The sequence below is a fragment of the Lepisosteus platostomus genome, chromosome 17, assembly GCF_059453375.1.
Source record: "Lepisosteus platostomus isolate fLepPlt1 chromosome 17, fLepPlt1.hap1, whole genome shotgun sequence".
Lineage (NCBI taxonomy): Eukaryota > Metazoa > Chordata > Actinopteri > Semionotiformes > Lepisosteidae > Lepisosteus > Lepisosteus platostomus.
The window spans coordinates 18,201,010-18,220,881 of NC_142627.1; the positions used below are offsets into that span (position 1 = coordinate 18,201,010).

General features: G+C 39.6%; 1 protein-coding gene across 4 annotated transcripts in view; it reads right to left on the reverse strand.

The window, feature by feature from the left end:
- Positions 1 to 783: 783 nt before the first annotated feature.
- camkmt (calmodulin-lysine N-methyltransferase) overlaps positions 784 to 19,872 on the reverse strand; it is a 129,847-nt gene continuing 110,758 nt past the window's right edge. The window contains exons 9-12 of one of the 4 annotated variants that reach the window (XR_015927928.1): positions 17,372 to 17,435; positions 12,936 to 13,067; positions 11,789 to 11,967; positions 784 to 2,122 (exon numbers count right to left, since the gene is read on the reverse strand). Coding sequence is in view for 2 of the 4 variants with exons in the window: in XM_088610080.1 (XP_088466206.1) it covers positions 9,587 to 9,820; positions 12,936 to 13,067; positions 17,372 to 17,435 (430 nt within the window). In the remaining 2 variants the exon portion in view is untranslated. The other 3 variants (XM_088610081.1, XM_088610080.1, XR_015927929.1) reach the window with 3 other exon arrangements.

Below are 19,872 nucleotides of genomic sequence, written 5' to 3' on the forward strand. Positions count from 1 at the left end.
GGGGGCCGGGCAAGCCTTTGTGTTCAAAGGGCAAGTGGTCAAGTTAATGAGGCCCTTGTCTGACGCAGGGAGCGTACTCTGTAGTTGGAGGGGAGGAGAAAACCATCCTGTTTAAAATATCAAAAGATCGAGCCAGGCCCATATGTTTCCACTGTGCAGCCTGCCGCAGAATTGGGCAAGGATTAGCCACTTGTTTTTTTGAGGGGGGGTTGGTTTTGTTTTTCATTTTATAAAATGGAAAATGGCTCCACTTCAGCAGCAGGATACAGTATTCAACTGAAATCCCCGACCCAAGTAAACGCACATTTTTCCCCCTTGCTGTTTCACGCTGCACACGAACACCAAGAAATTAGTATGGCTCTCTGATCTGGACAGTTTCATGATCTGCTGATAGAACAAAACACTTCAAAATGTTTCATCCAAAACAAAATGGCAGAAAAAACATACTCCAGGTTCAAAAGGATTTCTCCATGATCAAATAACAAAATGCTTACAAACAATAATTGTGGTTGTATAGCGCTTGTCATTACAAATGATTATAAATAGTTTACATACAGTATAGGAGGGGACCCATCTACCACTCAACTGTAGTGCCTACCTGGGTGACATACATCAGCCAAAAAATGAGCATGTCAGAAAAACAACAGTAATAGGAATTAGTTTTTGCTCTGGCTCCATAAAATTATGAGCAGGGTATTTTATTCTGAATGCCACAATAACTGCATGTATCATTTTTGCTGTAGTTTTGATTTTATTTGATGAAAAAAACATTTAAAAAACAGCTTGGGATATTTCCATTTGTTTATTCAAGAGTTATTATAACCATATGATATGGCTAGCACACATAAAACATAATAAATGCCTTCTTAAAATTCTTTTCCATATACAGTACATCTGCATAGTAAAAAGCACAGGTTTTTCAAGATCTCTTGATGGAACAAAAACCACAGATAGTCTGGCTGACAAATAAAAGCTCATAAAGTGCCCTTGGCAATCTAATGGCATGGGATAAAAACAGTGCAGAAAGGTTTTTGGTTTTCCAGGATGGCAGTTTTTACAGCTTGAAACTTAGGGAACCCACTTGATCTCACAGTTAGAACACCAAAAGCAGAAGCTATGTCCTTTCAACTGACACATTATATTAAATGCAAGGGTTATTTTGTGCTAAATCGCACTAAGACGTGGTACCTTTTGGTGCAACTGCTGAGAATTAACTGCTTTTTTGAGAGAGATCAAAACTATGGAAAAAAAGGCAGAAAAGAAAAATGTACAAAGATGGAACTGTACTGAATGATTTCCATATGTTATTTTCTTGCATTGAGCAGTGCACAATTTAGAACTCGTGACACAAGCATCAAAGTATCTCGAGTGATACTTCAAGGCTTTTCTAGATAAATTGCATTACACTGTGTCAAATGGTAAAAATGGTGAAAAATGGCACAGAATTAAAATAATGTTTAGTGTTCCTTGATTTTACACTGTAGATGTGATATATTCCTGGTCCATAAGAAGTGGGCTCCATCTTGTTTTCAGGCCATTAGAGCAGTATGGAATATCCGAGGCTTACTCTGTTATACTGTAAATTAGCCTTATTAAATGTAACAAAAGTAAAAATGTTTGAACTTCTGCCGATGAATTGTCATCATTCTGCGTTGTCCATCATTGTCTTCACCTGCTTTGTGTCATTATTTTACACTTTGCACATTTAAACTGGACACACTTTCACGCTACAAAACCTTGTGAAAGTCCAGGCACACAATATAAAAAATAACAGTAACATCTTTAATACTGATTTTCACCACAATTTGTACTGAACGGTAGGGGAGGGAGAGGGGAACAAGGATAGGGTTTGACTTACAATAAAAAAAGTTTTGTTTTATAAAACACTGAATCAGCTTCTGAATAATAATTGCTAACAAAAATAAAGGAATATAGTACCATACGCAGGTTAACAGTGATCGCAGGGCTGAGGCATAGTGGCAGGTGAGGAGATGGAGGTACGCTGTTGTACCACTGCGAGGTCCTCTGGTCAGGTGTGCGTCTGAGGTTGGCTCCAGGTCAGAGTCAGCAACACAGGGTAGTGGAGATTCTCATCATACGACTGTGACGTCTCACTCTTCATCTGAAAAACGATGGCCAAATGAGGAGGACAGAGACACAGTCAGGAGCCCATTGCCGTAAACTTCCCTACTCAGAAGTAGATATTAAAATACACTTTACAAATCAGCAGCACAGAAATTCATAAATATATACTGTACATACCACACTGTATACACAGTATTTATATTGTAATATCACACGTACTGAACACTTCTATAGTTACACATTCATGTCCGTCTGCATTTTTCAAAAAGGCGAGACAAACCTGCTCTGCTTCAGAACTTGCTTTACAATTAAAGGAAACACACATAGGGTACACGTGCAATTTAAAGCCGTGATTTTTCAAAGTCTGTCCGCTGCTGTTGTAACAGTGTAATAGTGGCAGCCCACACCCACTCTGTCATGCAAGCTTTAAGAGCATTTATGCATCCAAAGACAAAGTATAGATGTCAGTGGCTTAGCTACATAATGCCCGCAATCTGAGGAGCCCAGTCTCAGGCTCAGAGCTTCCTGGACCCCCATTGTCTCCCCAGTGCCATCGACAGCAGAAGGGCCAACCAGTCTTCTCCCTGTTGGCAGAAATATCCACAACGACCTGTCTAATGAAATGAAGACAGACAGCCCTGGGCCCACAGGCTGGGAAACAGCTGCTGGGCTGAGGGACACATACTGCTTCTTGGTCTCTTACTGTCTCCCTGATGACTGCCAGAACCCTACCTGACGGCTGCCTGCCGGGGTCTCTCACCATTCTGCAACTAAGAGCACCGCAAAGCCAGTGGCTAATGGGACCAAACTGAGTGTCGCAACACGGGGCCGCAGTGCCGGAGTGGCTGGTCAAGGGACAAACAGTACAGGGTGGGGGGGGGGATGTTCTAGGATACACAAAGTCTGCGGAATAACAGCGTTTCACTTGGCTAGACTGGCTGCACTTCCTGGTCTAAGAAAGACTGCAAGAAAATAGATTTCACATTTTTCCCCAAGAGCTGTGTTGTAATTTTCTTAAGCACTTTGGGATGACTTACAAATCATGTACAAATACAAGTTCAAAGAAAACCTAATGAAATAAATCAACTAATATACAACACACAGTCTCAAGTTTACAAGTATTATAAAGTTACAGCATTCAGATTCTACAATCCTTCATCCGTTTCAACCAGCAGTTCAAATATATAGCTTAAATAACATTGTCCTTGATATCGACTGAACATTTCTCCATTTTGTAGTAAAAGTTATACTTAAATTGTTTCATAAATAAAATGCACTCTAAAAATTGCTTTATTTTAAGGACACTTACAGTACAAACATGTACATACAGTATCCATGTACATTTAGTGCATTAGTTCATACACCACATGTATTTGTTTGCAATGTGCAGGAAACTGCCAAATGCCATTCTGGGACCTCTACAGTGTCCCAGCCTGCTCCTGTAATGCAGCCTGCATGCCCTCCATAGAGCAGCTCTGGCCCTCACCATCACTGAGTGGCTACAGAGAGTTCACGCTGGGGATGTTTTTATGTCAGTCCATAAATGAGATCTTTAAAAGGCTGGTTCAAGTCTCAGGGGTCCTTACCTTTATGAGCCATTCAGAAAAGGCTGAGCAGGAGGAGGGCAGGAGTGGAGACTTGACTGGCAATTGCAAAAGCAATCTGGCAGTCTAACCCCCTTTTTTACTGTGTTCAGGGTAGACACCACAGACTTCTTGTCTCTGCCATAGGCAGGGCCACTAAAACAAGGACTGCTATCTTCCAAAACCTTCCCCTTGTAGGGGCTGCAGAAATACAGGGGTCGCACACCTAAATACCTTCAAAGAGTCTACTTCATATGCCTGTTTTCTTTTTTTCATATTCTGCATTTTATTTAGAAGTTAATCGGTCCCTGAAGTCATTGAAAGTTGCAAAATACTCCAAATGTTCTTTTCCTTCTAGTATCCTGCTGTTTTCCTCGATGGGTGCCACTGGGCAGGAATGAGATGATCTAGCAAAAAATCCAGCTGCCTCGCCTCCTACCAGCCAGACCCCAGAAGTACCATTTCTCTCTGATCAAGTCATTTTGGCTTGGTATTTTAAGGGCTTGGGGGTGGATTTGAACTTGGCATCTTTAAGCAATAAACTAAGAGAACTAAGAGACAACAAAACGTGTGGAAAGAAGCCATACTGCTCATGTTTACACAAGTAAGTGAGCACATCATTTGAAATCGGATTAGACAAATAAGACTCCTGTGATATCAACACGCAACAAAAGCATACCAGAGGAATATTCTAAATAATAACAATAATAGGATTTTTTCTAACCTTAACCATAACAGAAAATAAAGTGTAATCATGTTCTACATGTACATGGATCAGGCATTTGACCTAAAACAACAAATATACAAATTAATACTTAAAACAAAACCTGTCACGCACACAACTCAATGTAAATTCATTTGAAAAGATAATAAAAGTTTATATATCATCAACACATTACAGTCGCCCAGTCATTTAATTTTGATCGGCTTTCAGTAAGCTGATCACAGCAAAGACTGGGGTCAAGAATTAAACAATTAATAAGAACAACTAACATTACCTTAGTTCATGCAATTAACAGAGGAATGCTGAGAGACAGCACTGATACCAGCATAATATCACAGCTCTTCTGTTACCACCATTGCACACAGGATACCGGCTTATAGACCGCAAGGGCTGAGCTCTGAGGTTTGCAGTCCTGATTCAAGTAAGATAACCAGCATGATTTTCAAGTAAAATCCCCTTTCTTTTAAACGAAAAGATAAATAGACTCCCTCCACCCCTCGATATGTGTTATCTCCTTCCACACCACTCCATGTGCAGGCAGTATTTGAACCCTCGACCTGATTATCTGGAGGCCAGTTGCCCAACACTAAGCCAAGAGAAACCCAGCGGCCTATTCCAGACAGGGACACATTTACATTAAAAATTCACCCCATGCTTAGGAAAGGAAAAATTCAGAGCTAGCAGAGGTGAAAAGTTTAACAAGCAAAGCTGTTCCTCCTGATCACTCGCTGCTAATCGGCTTCATGGGTGGCTGGTTAAATCTGTATTATTTTTAATCGCAGCGCTGCCAAGATGGAAGTCATTTATTTTATTGCCACTCTCTTTTTCTTTGCAAAAAAAAACAGCTCAAGAAGGGGGAACAAGACCTAGGGTGAACGTCCCTGAAGAGGACAGATGCTGAGAAAGACAGACAGAAAGAGCAGGAGGGGTTCAGCAGGAGGCTGCGGAAGATGATCGACACAAGGGGTTAATGCACGGGGGCGAAATTAAAATTCATGAATCTCTTCACAACCATTTGTGTAACAAGATTAAGATGGGACGGCAGAAAATAGCTGCATTATCAGGCTTCTTACAGTTCTCCAGCTGGTTACGCTCTATTCCAAAACAGTGGGGATAAGAGGATAACATGCAGCCTTGAAAAAACGTGGCATCTCCCTGCTTGTCGAGAAGGGCTCATCCGAAAAAGAATAGGGAACGCTGGGCCTGCAGGAACAAACAAGGGGAGGAGCGCCAAGCCACAGGGAAGTCAGGGCTGAGAGCCTGCCAAGACATCCACACAGCCCCGGCTCGGTATCTACCCGGCAGAGAGCACAAACAAATTCAGTCCTTTCAGACAGCTTGAATTACAAACCTTTCAGATCCCAATATTTGTTGCTTTGTATTCAGGACATTTTAATCTAAGGGGAAAAAAAAAGTATGCCTGCATAATGGTATCTTGATTACAGCAAATATCACTGCTATAAATATTTTGAAATTGTTGCATTATTACTTCTGCCTTTTCCAAGAATTGCCCTGTAAAAGCTAAATCTTGTTTGCCTTTCACTCAAACTTAACTGAAAGGAAATGACACTAATTCTTTCTCAATCTGTTGATTTTTTTCCTGAACAAATTGTGCATTTTATTCCACCACAGGGCTGCAGTGGTGAAATCATACAACGGCAGAAGTACAGAGCACTAAAGACCCAACTGCGTCATGAACAGCAGCACTTGGGTATTCCTATTGATAACGTTCATCACAAAGGTGTGGCTTTACTTTTGTATCACTGTGTGTAAAAGGAGCTAAATGAATAAAAAAGGTTAATCAGCTCAGTATAATTAGTATGTAAGAAACATTAATAATTGAAGAAGACATGTAGCTTAACACTTGCAGTTTATTTAAGATTTACTGTATTTCAATGAATTTACAGATAGTTACATCCATCTGAATTACAGATTCTGATACAGTGATAATATAAGCACAACAAAGCTAGCGACTGGGCGTCCTGTCTAAGATGTATATTGCTTATGAAGAGAGATTCACAACATTTAACCAGCCAAACAACTCACAAACTATTGGGGCACAACACCTTGGTGTGTGAATGTTAATCAGAAGATAACACTGGATACCCACTTTAAGATAGTTTCATAGTAATAAAACAATTCTACCTAATTCTACCTAATGTGAGAGTGTGTGAGTGCTGCATAAGGAGGATAAGACTCGGATTCTCCTGTTTTCTGTACCTATCCCCTTCTGTAATTTTAGACTTCAACACAAATGACAGGTAAGAAAAGGTACTTTACTCAGGTTTCCCTTCCTCACAATTCAGAAAACATCATTATCTGAAATGGCAGTGTACCACAGTAGGTGGTCTGTCCTGAACAAAGACCCCACAAGCCTTCAGGTGCATCTCTGTGGGGGGGGTGGGGGTAGGGTGCCCTAAGACTGGTCAAGAGAGGTGTACTGTTCACAAAACTGCTGCCCCCATCAGCCCGATAGCCGATTGTTATGTATCAATCGAAATGTGAATGTTGTAGTGTTCAGCTGTGAACACTGTTTATGCCAGGGATAACTGAAAGAAAGAATCTCCAGTTTTATTCTGCATGCTGCCTGCCATTTGGTATACAGTACAAGGACAAAATGTCTGTCTTAGGATAGACACGGACAAAAAATAAAATAAAAAAAGCAACTGCAAAGGAGATGAGGGACCAGGAAAAGGAAGACAATGAAACAGCGAATGCTAATGAAGTCAACCACCCAGAGTGTTAACAGAAAGAACAAAGTGTCCCTGACTCCCCTGTGTGTTGGCCCTGTGCAGAAGGTGGAACTCTAGTGCACACCTGGGGATCTGGGTGCTAATTCGTATGAAATCCTACCCAACCTGCTAATCCTAGCACTAATGTACATTAAGAGCCACTTATTGTAAAGTGTCACTAAATTTCCATATTGAGCCAGGTATCAGGTGTCATTTCTTTGTGCTCCTAATACCTAGGAAGCAAGTGCTGAGCAACGGCTGCCCTGCACACTGGGCAGCACTCATGCATCAGAAATCAAATCATCCATTAGCACTGCTAAAGCCTGTTCATGGCATACCTGTGTGAAGGTGCAGAGAGGATGCAGAGCCCCTGCTCTGTTGGCAATGATACCTCACTGTGTCTGAGCGAGATAGCCTGTGACATGCCACGCTCGTGAAGGTGCAGTGTGCCTGTGGCACTCACGACAGCCTTCAATGTGGAGGTCAATTACTCTAAGGTCATGGGACAATGACAGCTTCACTCCAGCTTTTCATGATCACTGCCATATGCCCTATCACACTGTCAAAGGGACTTCACGTCAAATTGCTTGATAACATGTTTTTCAGGAGACTTGTCTGCATCGGAACAACCTATCAAGTTGCCCTATTACTTTTCTGTGCACCTGAAGCCGACAGAGCTTGTCTATTGGACTGCACGTGATACCAATCCTATATGAGAAAAAACATCTGATCAGCTATTTAGTAGGTAAAACATGCCATATCAACATGTTCACGATCATCATGTTCATCAATTTAACATTCCATTTCTCAGTATACTGGAATATTCAATATTCCAGTTTGGAAGCCTGTCTCACAGAACTATGATATACGCACTGACACTGTATTTCATATGCAATTATTTATTGGGGAATATATGCCTGGAAATTAGCAAGCATAACTAATATATTTGTACAATATGTTGCTGCCACATTAAATAAGGAACAAGTCATGATGCATTAAATGGGAAATAGTGTGCAAGAACAGTACAGTTACTACATAATTAAAAATACATTGCATTTACTCGTTTTTAGTCAGTGAACGAAAATGATGTGCATTTACCACCAATTTGTTTCAACCACTGCCACAGACAGGACTAACGGATACATCTTCGGTAAAGGGGGAAGCAAGTAGAAGGTCTCACACTTAATCTTCAATAACGCCTCAGAAGGACCTTCAGCCATATATGCCAGAAGACACGATTCACTTTGTGTCTGTGTGCATGAAAAGGGCAGTGTTGCGGCAAACCTCTTTTGCTGATTAGAAGCAGAGCTTTATTTATCCAGGTACATACAGACAGTGCAATCTTAGAACTTCTAATACCCGACTACACAGTTCCAACAGTCTGATACCGTGGCCTAAGTGACATAAGTAATCTTGTCTAGGGCATTTTTACTTACAACAGCATTGCCTTCTGTGCTCAGAAGGGGCTGCTTGGGAAGCACTTTGGAAAGTAAGTGACTTCAGATGCTTCCCGCTTCCAGTCCTGAAGAACTGGACTTTTTCTTTGTGGCTTCTTACACCAGAAAGACCTATGCTTTTCGAAAGGTCATTGAACACAGGGCATTGATTTTTTTTAAAAATAAAATCACATGACATACACACAAAATGCTATAGAAGGCAGTTAATACAAATTCACCACAATTGTTGCAGTTAACACTAGTAGGAAACTAGTATTTCTCAGGTCATATTCAAAGTCTATTGCATTATGTATTTAATAAGTAAAGCTTATAGGTAAGAGGGTAAATGGCAAGATCACTTAACTACTGGAACAGTGCTGACCTCTAGAGTCAAAGCTGGCCACTGGACATAGAGCTGACCACTGTACATAGAGCTGATTATATGAACACATATCTAACCACAGTGCACATAGCTAATCAAAGGTGACTACCGGACACAAAGCTGAATTAGCCAATGGAGTAGAGTACTATGCACTTTAGTAGATGATAGTCTGTGCAGCAGAAGGCAAAGCTGTGTGAACAGGATGGGACCTGCAGAATGGTTTTAGACAGCTTGTGATTCAGGTGCTCCAGCAGAATAAAAAGCCCTCCTCCTTCAGCACTGCTTTGTCTGATTAAGGTGTTTATGCATCACAGCTATAGCACCAGTGCAACAGCAATAGCTGAGATATGCTTGCAAATAAAATAAAAAACTACAATGAAGATAAAAAGGGTTTTATTATTATTTGTAGTAACACAGAATGGATAACTAAAGATCTCTTAAAAAAATGCCTTTTAGTCAGAAACATATCGTTCAGATAATATCAATTTATCAGGTGAGGAGGCAAGAATGTTCGGTGTAAAACGTTCAAAAACATTGAAAAACTAAAACCTTTAAATTTATTTTCTTTCACTGAAAGAATTGACTCAACCTCACCGATACCCTGATTCTGATAAACAATAATCAAAGAGGTTTAAACCTGAGAGTTAAAAAAAAAGATTAAAGACATTTTTTGACATTTCAAAGTGGCTCAGGGTATATTTTTTTTTATAAAGCCATCCACCCCCCCGTCCATTTTCTAACCCCTTCATCCAGTTCAGGGTCACTGAGGAGCTGAAGCCTATCTTGGCAAACCACGGGCACGAGGCAGGATGGGATGCCAGTCCATCACAGGGCACAGTATAGAAGTTCAGGTGGGTAGCTGCGTTAGCATGCGTAGGCTGCAAAGGAACAAGTAATAGGTTTATTCCATGCTGAAAAAAAGAAGAAAGAGAACACAACGTTTCAGCCGTGGAGCCTTCTTCAGGTGTCTTCTTTTCTTCTTTTTTTCAGCATGGAATAAACCTATTACTTGTTCCTTTACAGTATAGAAGTGTCATTCATTTACCTTTTTTGCCCCCTGGTGAGTTTGGGAGAGGTTTGTTACTTGAATATTCTTGCTGGTAATATGATACAAAAGGGAGACTTGAGGCCAGCTGTGCATTCACATACAGTCTGCCTCCGGTCCTGCAATTGCTGTCCTCGGGTCACATGAAAATGGTGGCCTAAATTTAGACATATTTGAAAAAAGCTGGCCTAGGGCCTTTCTAAAATGTAATAAAATGGGTCTGAGAAAAGGACTTTAGAATTGAGAGACCCGGTGAACCCTCTGCTTTCAAGGAAATAAAAATGTTAAAAATTAGATGAGGCTATTCAGCCCATACAGCCTATGTGGCATTTACTAGTTAATTGATCCCAGTATCTCATCCAGGTATTATTTGAAAGAATCCAGGATATTGGGTTCAACAACATGGCTTATTTCCAGCTCCTATACCCTGATGCTGCTACTGGCTGCCAGACATACAGGCACCTAACACACAACCAGTTTGAGCTCTGAAACATCTGAAGGTTAGGAACAGCATAGAAACTTTGAAATGAAACTGTATAGAAAGCAATTTAAGTTATCGTAGGCTTCTAAGGAGGTTCTGCAGTGGTCGTAAAGGAACATTTAAAGTGTTAAAAAATTAAAAGGATCTTTTGTTATAACTGTTTTATAACATAACCTCAAACATGAAAATAAATAAATTGATGTAGGAATGGTAGTCACTTAAGAGAAATTTGTTGTTCACACTATTTTTCCCATCACTGGAACTAATCAGAATATGTGGAAATGGAAATTAAAAGCTAAGTTTAACAACAAAATGATAGACGTGAAGAATCATAGAAAAGGCTTTCTTATCACTGACTTGCATGGGTGAATAAATAACACCGTTGTGCAGATTTACTGTGGTTATTTTTTGGCGTGAAACACTTCAAAATATTTACATTATGATTATGCTGAGTATAGTCAGCTATTCGTGACTGCTCAGCAAGCACCAACAGTTTGAAAGGTACTCCCCCATGCACGAGAAGGATAGCCTCTGATAACAATGAGATTCATCTTCAGTGAATGTCAACACAGACAGTGGACTCAGGCTTTACAAAGTGCTATTAGTAGCTGCCAGTAGGGGAGCTGCACTTTTGCATTGAAAGAACACAACTTCATTTGTTTCTCCAAACAGATATTGACTGCTGATTGTGTTAGGAAGAGCCTCCCTGTGAGGCACAGTGTGGAGAGAAGGAACCACGCTGACAAAACCTGATGTCTCAGTTGGCTGGATTCTTCTCCGGCCCTAAGGCTCCTGCACACATACCGCCATGTTTGTTTGCTTCCTTGCACCATCTGTGGTATCAAAGTCTAGTGAGCTCTGAACTACTTGCCTTCGAGCCAACACATCTTAAATAAGCGCCTCTTTCTATAGAATCCATCTGACTGTGTTCTGCTGCAGAGGATTTTAAATGAAGTCTAAAGACTTCAGGAAGAGAGCTCCAACATCGTTTTGGAAGGCTTGCCTAAAAACTAAATTAGAAAATGTCATCAGAAAACGCAGTCCAAAAAGTTCCGTTTACATCATCGCTGGTCCCACCACAGATGCCAAAGTGACTCAGAAACTAAACCTCTTTCCCACAGATTCACACTTTGCAGCGCAGCCTCAAGCTGCCATAAGAAACTGTTTCGCCTCCTCTGTCAGTTGTGTAAAGTGTGCACCAAAAAGGAAAGGGCAGAAAATCACAAGAAAATTTCCTTAAGCTTTTTAATAAATTTGAAATCACTTTTAAAGGCTTGAGAAGCAGGCAACGTCCTGCTGACAGAACAATTTCCCCCTTACCTGCCCTTCTGAATACTGACAGGCTAGCGCTGGTTAATGACTGCTTTCAAGCCTGCTGCTCTTCCTTCTCCTGCCTCCGTGAAGCTGGGAGCAGCTTGTATCTGCTGTTAAACAGCTGGAAACATCTGTTCTCTGCTGCTTTTAGGTGGTCATTTATGCAGCTGTTTTGAGCAAGAGCACTAAAGAAAAAATAACTAAAATGATTGGGCTGTTTGTTTTCCTCCAGCAGTAATATTTAAGGATGCCTGATAAGCCCGATTAGGTTTTTTTTTTATTTTCATTGTATGCTTTTGATTACTCGGCCTGATAGCTTTTAATCTCACCCGGTTTCTGAAATAAGAAAAACTGTCGACTTTGGAATCTACAGTAACATCTATATTGTTTCATATTTTATAGAAATATGTATAATATTGTTTTTGATTATTACATCTATGTGAGGTGTAACACCTTTATTTAATCAAAAATATATCCTCCTAGGCCAGACTTTAGTTGTCCAATGCATTTCTTTAAAAAATACAGTTTCTCTCATAGAATTGTTATTAAATAAAAAATAAAAATCAACAAAAAACACACGTCTGGATAATGAAATTGGCTGCTTACCTGTTGAAATTTTAGGCTTGCATTTGCTGCGCTCGGCAGCCCCTTCTAAGAATTCTAAGAATCTTTAATTTATAGATGTGGATGTGGAGAACAAACACAATACACATATGCTTATGTTTACATATGTACGAATGCACACATATATGTCATTCTATAAAATGGTGTTTACTGTATATATGAAAAACTGTACAGACAGAAATAATAAATATAAGAATATGTTAAGTGTGTGATGGCAATTCTCGGACCTCTGTATGTATATATGCTGTATATACACATGAAGTTCTTACATGAAAAACCTTGTGAGTGAGGAGAGAAATACAAGCAAGAAACTGCCACTTTAATAATCCGTTCACAAGACAGGGAGATTAGGAGAGGAATTAATCCACTCTGTGGCATAATTAATAAGCAGCAGAAATACCTGCTCGGATGGAGTGGGCTCAGGGAACGCTGTAATCGGACAGTTAAAGTGCCTGTCAGGAGGCCCCTGATCCTTCCCTGACTGGGAGCGGATTGAGGCTGTGTTATCTGGCGGAGGCAGTGCACTAACCTTTGAATGAAGGTTCCAAATGTGCTCGTCGTAATTTTCATATCTGCAAATGGAGAAGCCGGCTCTTTCGGCCAGGCTGCAGAACTGGCCGAGCGTGCCGCCTCGCCGCGGAGCCAACACAATGGCGCTCCCCTGCAGCGAGAGGAGAGAGGGGCTGAGAACGGCGTACAGCCTGCTGGGGACCGCATTCCTGCAGGCTTTCTTCCACAGCACAAAATCGACACCTACATGTTTGTGCACTCGATGTAGCATCTATAGTCCTACACTTCTGTGATATGAAATGGCAAGTACTTGTTGTACACCAGCATTGTTATGCTATAAAACACCATTTTTAATTAACTGAGTAATTTCACATTAGTAAGCCAAAATATGCAATTCTGTTTCACTTTACATATACAAAGGAAGCTGTGTATATTTTACAATTGTTTTTATTTCTTTTCAATTTAAACAAATTGTATTATTTCGTCCTCAACAGTCTTTCATTATAGACAATTTGGTGAACAAAATGCGGCCCTTCATCTTAAAGGGAGCATCTTGCTTTATGGTGTTTCATGCCTTAAGAGATGACTCAGACTCAATGCAATTTTAATGGAAAACATACAGGATGCTTTTAACATTTTAAACACTTCTGAATAACCCAGCGTCATGTTTTCCCCTTGAAAAATTGGCTGTATATTTTTCATTGCTTAACTGCATTGAATTGTATGTGAGGACAGTACTTGACTGATCTGTTGACATACAGTACAGTAGTTTCAAAATAAACGTATCACCTTTAACTGCAATAAATTCATAAACCAGAAACATGACAAACATTATCATGAAGCTAAATAAATATTTGTAATCAACAGAGCTGATCAACAGGAAGTCTACAGTATGAAGTCACAGGATAGTAGCATGTGTGGCCACTACTGTAGGAAATACTAGCTGTACGTCTTCAATGCATGGTTTGCACTAGGCTGAAGATGTTGTTTTGTGGGATTTGTTCCTTTTCTTCTTGTGTAGAGCCTGAACGAGCAGGTGCCTCTGAGTCCTAGATGACATACCTACTCTACACACCCTAGAGGCAGCAGTATAGAGGAGTGGGCAGGGCTGTGGACCATAATATTGTGGGACCTGCCATTGATGTCACAAGCAAAGTATTCAGTCATACTGCTTCAGTAAATTACCCAGCTGTATAAATATAAATCTAACACGCTTTGGTAAAAATCATCAGACAACTTAATTAATAATTTATCAACTCAGCTCATCTCAAAATCTTTGATGTCTTTAATGTTTGTCAAGAAGGGCATCCACTGACTACATGTTACATTCTTATTTCGGAAGAAAGTCAATTTATGACTATCTTCTGAATGCTTCGGTATGCTATCAGCTGAAATTTTATCATGCAGGGATGAGTGTACAGGAAAGTCATCAAGTGGGATCCCAAGACATGGTCAATTTAGCATTGTGCAATCAGGTTGCCATCAATTACTACAAGTGGAGTTCTGTGGTGACTAGACACTGCTGCCCAGACCATCAGGTTTGGCGATCTCCATCAATCTCGTCAAGGAGACCTTATTGGTGATCTCCCTGATCACTGATGGGCTGTGGTTGGTGGTAACGTTGCCGGGCTGACTGTGAACCCCCCCAGAGGGTGAGAACAGTGACTAATATGAGCTGACTTATATTAGCCTCCAACATTTTGATGGGATGAAGCCGATGTTCTCTTGATAAGTAGGGTGTTTTTGTTCATTTCTGTATTCTTGCTTGATTTTCACCTGGCTTGACATTTCACAAACTTAATCACCTCATTTCTTGTGTCTAATCAACTCTTTTCATCAAGGGATGAGTATTTTGGTCAGTATGTAAAGCGTGTTCAATTAATCAAAACGGCACCAAAATCATTTACACAATATCCTAATTCGGTACTTTTCTCTTGTAAAAATGTATACCTTAAATAGAGAAATGTTTCTTTTGATGTTCAGTAGAGATGCTAAGTGTTTTATCTGGGCAGCAGAAGTGATTCCTCTTCTTTGGAATCCCAGCGATCACCTCTGCGGACTGATGGCACTTGCCAAGTGCAATTCTAACCAGAAATATTACTACTGCATGCCTTTTGCCTCTCTAATGCTAAAAACACACACATGGTTTTAGCATGTGAGATGCATAGTAGTGATCTATTTGGTAAATCAGTCAGAGAACCTAATTACTCTGGCCCAACCCTGAAAGGCCACCTGTCTGCACCCCTACAGTTTCTCCTCATTCTAGGTCAGTGCCCTAAGAGTGGCCAGCCCAAGGTTTTTTCCAGGTATTATATTAGATAATAAACAAAAAGATTAAAGCTCACCTAATCCAATCAATACATGGAAACACATCCACACTTTATAGATAAACCAATGCATCCAGTCATGCAGTAAGAGGATTAGAAATAGGTTCAAAGTTTCTTGGGAATCATTTGGCTTTAAATATTATTTTATACCTTGATCATCTTATTGTTTTAATTAAATGGAAAATGGAAAAACAACAACAACCATGCACATGCAGACTGCTTCAACAACAAAAACATCAACTATGCCAATGCAGACGGTCTTATCATTTAATAATGTATTTATTTATTGAAGAAACCAAGTGATTCAGCTGTTCTTCACATATGAAAATGTAATTTTTCTCTGAAAGGTTTGTTACACACAAGTGTATAAAAGTAAATAATAAGAAAACCTAGGCAGAACAGCTGATTGTTTTGGAAGGTGGTAAGTCATTCATTACAGATAAGAGGTGTGTGCACTGATTCTGTTTTGTAATAAAGGATGATCTTTTCTAACAGCACAAAAGCTGTACTTTGCTCTCCCTTACAACACGCAGCAAGGAAGCAGCAAGACCGCTCACCTGACACCTGTCAGTGCTGTCAAACAGGTTTGTGGACAAAGGGTGGACAAAAAAAGTATGAGAAGATCTGCCTGTGGGATTCTGATCATATAAAGAGCTTGGGGGAATTCTGAATACCTGAAGGTCAGGCATGTAGTCCACCCACAAGTCATACTTCACAGGTTGATCAAACACAAGGTAACTGAGACAGTCCAGCAGTGGTGTCCAGCCCTGGTCCTAGAGGAACACTCATGTCTGCAAGTTTTCATTCCAAGTCAGCTCTTATTGAGCTACACCAGCGTGTTACTGACATGTCTAGACCAAGGCAACAGTTCTTTAAGTTCTTCAGGTGCTGTTGTTTCGTTTTGGTCCTGCAATGATAAAAGGCTGGAGGAACTGAACCTTTTTAGTCTTGAACAGAACAACTAAGTGGGGACCTATAACATTTTTTAAATCTTCAAAAGCCTGATAATGTCAATCCAGCAGATTCCTTCAGAATGTGCAATGAAACACAAAGGACAAAAGTGGAGACTATGCTAAAGAGAATTTGAACCAAGAATAGTAAGCACTTCTTTGGTTAGAAGACTGTGGGAGTTTGTAACACGGTACATACTCAATCATGTCCCCCACGACATACGTCAATCCATTCATGCTGTTGAAGCCCTGGCTTCTTTTAAGAAATTACAGGAGGAGATCCTTGAGTCAATGAGCTACAACTTAAAAAGGGACTAGATGGGTCGAATGGTTTCCTCTCATTTACAACTATTATTATTTTCCTACAAGTACCTTAGTCTAACTGGTTTGTACATGAATAAGACAGTGAGCAAAGTATGTTTAAGTAACAATTAAACTATTATAACCTAAATTGTCAGTGAAAAGAACAGTATAAAGTCATGATATTATATTTCTGAGTTATGAAAAACATGAGCTGTTCTCATACAGTACTAAACAGAAAATATACTGTATACTTTAAAAGCTAACAAAGGCCATGATTTCTATTAAAAGGATACACATAGCATTGTCATAGCTTTCATTTTATAGCATTTATTCCTGTAATTCATTTCTTGGATACAATCTTAGGCTGTTTCACTTTACTTGGCCTTTTTCCCACCTGGCTAGTGGGACAGACGGTGCTGTAACTATCTGGAAGTGAGAAAGGGGAAATGAGGGGAAAAAAAAAGAATTTTGAAAGAAGTGCTTAGATCAGGAAGGTTACTGCTGAGTGGATTACAAATGACAGAGGCCAACACAGCAAACCTTGAATGTATTCATTTTTTAATATAAAGACATTTTTATCAAAGCGAATACTTGAAAACCCAGGAGATAAACAGTAATCTCATACTATCTTTGAAGCTTTTTCATTTACTTTGCTTCACACGCCGTGGGTCTTATCAGAAGGCCAAATATAAGAAGTTCCCTAGTTTATGATTAGGAAAGCATCAGATAGATTAGAAGACTCAATTCGAGTTGGACATAATAAGTATTAAAGTATTACATGACATTAATCCTGCCATTCCATTACTGTCTCAATCATTGTATGCGGACTAATTATTCTGAGGCCAGTGCTTTAGAGAAAATTGAAACACACTTACATTTGGTTTGAGTAATCTCTTTATTGCATCAACGAGGCTGGCTCTGTACTGGTCCAGAAAGAGGCTGACATTGAGAGGGGAAGAGGAGAAGCCAGATTAAAATGCATTCCATTGATAGGGGCTAAAGATAAGCAGAAGGCTATTTATTTTCATTTGTTTACAAATAAAACCACAAAGAGAAGAAAAACAATTTGCATGAGTTAGAGTATTTTTTTCTTATCGTTTGTTCCCTTTCCTTCCACAACTGCACACACACACACATCCCGCCCGAGCTGCCCTGCCATCTACAGGAGGGCACGCAGAACAGCAGCCACTGAAACCACCAGCTGCTGCGAGAGGAATTAAATAAAATCAACACCATTTGAAAAGAACTGCCATTCACTCCAAAAATGAATCATGGAATACAAGGACATAAATGTAATTTTGACTGATCTGAAAAAAAAATCTGATCTGAAGAATTCCTGATCAAATTTTAGATTATGGTTGGAAAAATACCCTTATCAATGGATCATAAAACAACTGTTAATACATTTATTAAGTATTATAAATGGAAAAAATACCCCATGCAAATAACCCTAGTATTAAGGTTAGGTGTATTGTTCAGGCTATGGTCAACATTAGGGATTTGTTACAGTTAAGGAATTAATCTACAGCAGTGACTGGTTATGATCTCATTTATGTCACTCAATTCATACTTTACGTGTATGTATGTGTATTCTATTTATAAAATACCAAATTTAAAACCTTTCTTGCTCATATCCGTCTTTCTCAATTGCACGGCTTGAAAGTCAGCTTAGCAGTTATATCAAGAATCAGGGAATGTTAAAATGTATTCTGTGGTCCTGACTTCTGAATATGTTATTATTTGCGTCATCTGATTGGTATCTAAATAGAGGTGAGTGGCCCCAAGGGCTCATCGGAGATATGGGATGAATGTTAGAACAATATTGCCTGGTGTAAAAAGGTGAAGTTTGAAAGGGAAGCACTGCAAGGATGTGGACCAACTACCCAATCACACTCCATATGACTGCAGTGAGTGGCACACTGGTGTGACAGTTACAGTAGCACAGACAGTCCAGAGTGCAGTCCTGTCCATACGACTGAAATAGTGGACCATGTTCTATGAAGGACTGGCATCCTATCTAGAGTGCAGTCCTGTCTTGTACACTTTGTTTCCAGCATAGCCTCTGGGATGTTGCAGCTTTTATTAGGAATAATTGGATTTCAAATAATTCATGGATAACTGCATCCAAATAAAGCAATCCTATCCATGATTCTGTAACAACACATTTTCTTTTATTTTAATTTGTATCTTGCAATTTTACCTATGACAAATAAAAGTTCAAACCCTTATGTTTAATTTCATCCCGAAATTTCAAATTCAGCAGCCATCTCCTCACAAAACCAGCAGCGTTGTGCTTCTGGAGACTAAATTCCAAAGCTACTCTCTGAAACAGTCTTTCTTTCCGTGTCGAAGGGGCTTAAAAGCTCGACAAAAGAGAGAATGCCAACAGTAAAATTGTAATTCTAGGTTGAGAAGCACTCAGTCCTCCACAGAGCGCAAGTCGATGAGGAAATGAACAGGGTAAATATCATTGAAAGACATTACCTCTCACTTCATTGCACCCCATAAGCTACTGAAAATATACTTTGCATTAGCAATCAGATAAAACAACAAAATGGGCTCTATTTAATTCTAGTAATGCCAACACAAGCCCATTACATCCTACTGACGTGCGCTGGTGGTGTTACTCAAATTAAAATTGAAGTGCGTGGTGCACTCTTAATATTCCAATATTATAATAAATTAGTTCACAAGTAATTTCATTAAATGAAACAATACAAGCAGATCCAGATAATCCAAATCTCTACATACCTTCTGTGGAATCAGGGGAAAGTTTCCAGTCACATTAGTCAATGACCTTCCATATGCAAATGGTCTCAATGAGGAAATATCAGCAATAAATCCCTCTTTCCTTTTCTTCAATTTCATGAGAAGTTAACCTGATACATCTAGTATGTCAGAGTAGCTGAATTTGTAATGCAATTATTTTGAATAGTCTACAGTAACATAGGAAAGTTGCACAAGCCATTAATGTGCATATATCAGGAGTAATTTTCCCTACTACATCCTAGAAGCGATATGCATTCTTTATTTTAAAATAATGATTATTATACAAGGCAAGTGATGTATGAATGGCCAATTGGATAGCAAGCAATTTTAACTCAAGACCTAGTAATTATACTTCTCAGCTTTGAGCACAGAGTACTGGACAGGAACGGATGGGCTGAGAGACTCTATTTTTCACTTGCATGACGCACACAGAACGTAACTCCTCCATAGCTTACACATAATCTATGCTACTTTGAAGGACCATGTTTAAAGCTAAAGGATACCCATAATTTCAAAGAAGCTAGCCAACGTCTCTGTTGCCATTTAGAAGGCCTCTCTCTTATTAGCCTCTGCTTTTAACTCTTCTATTTTATAACTAACATGGTCA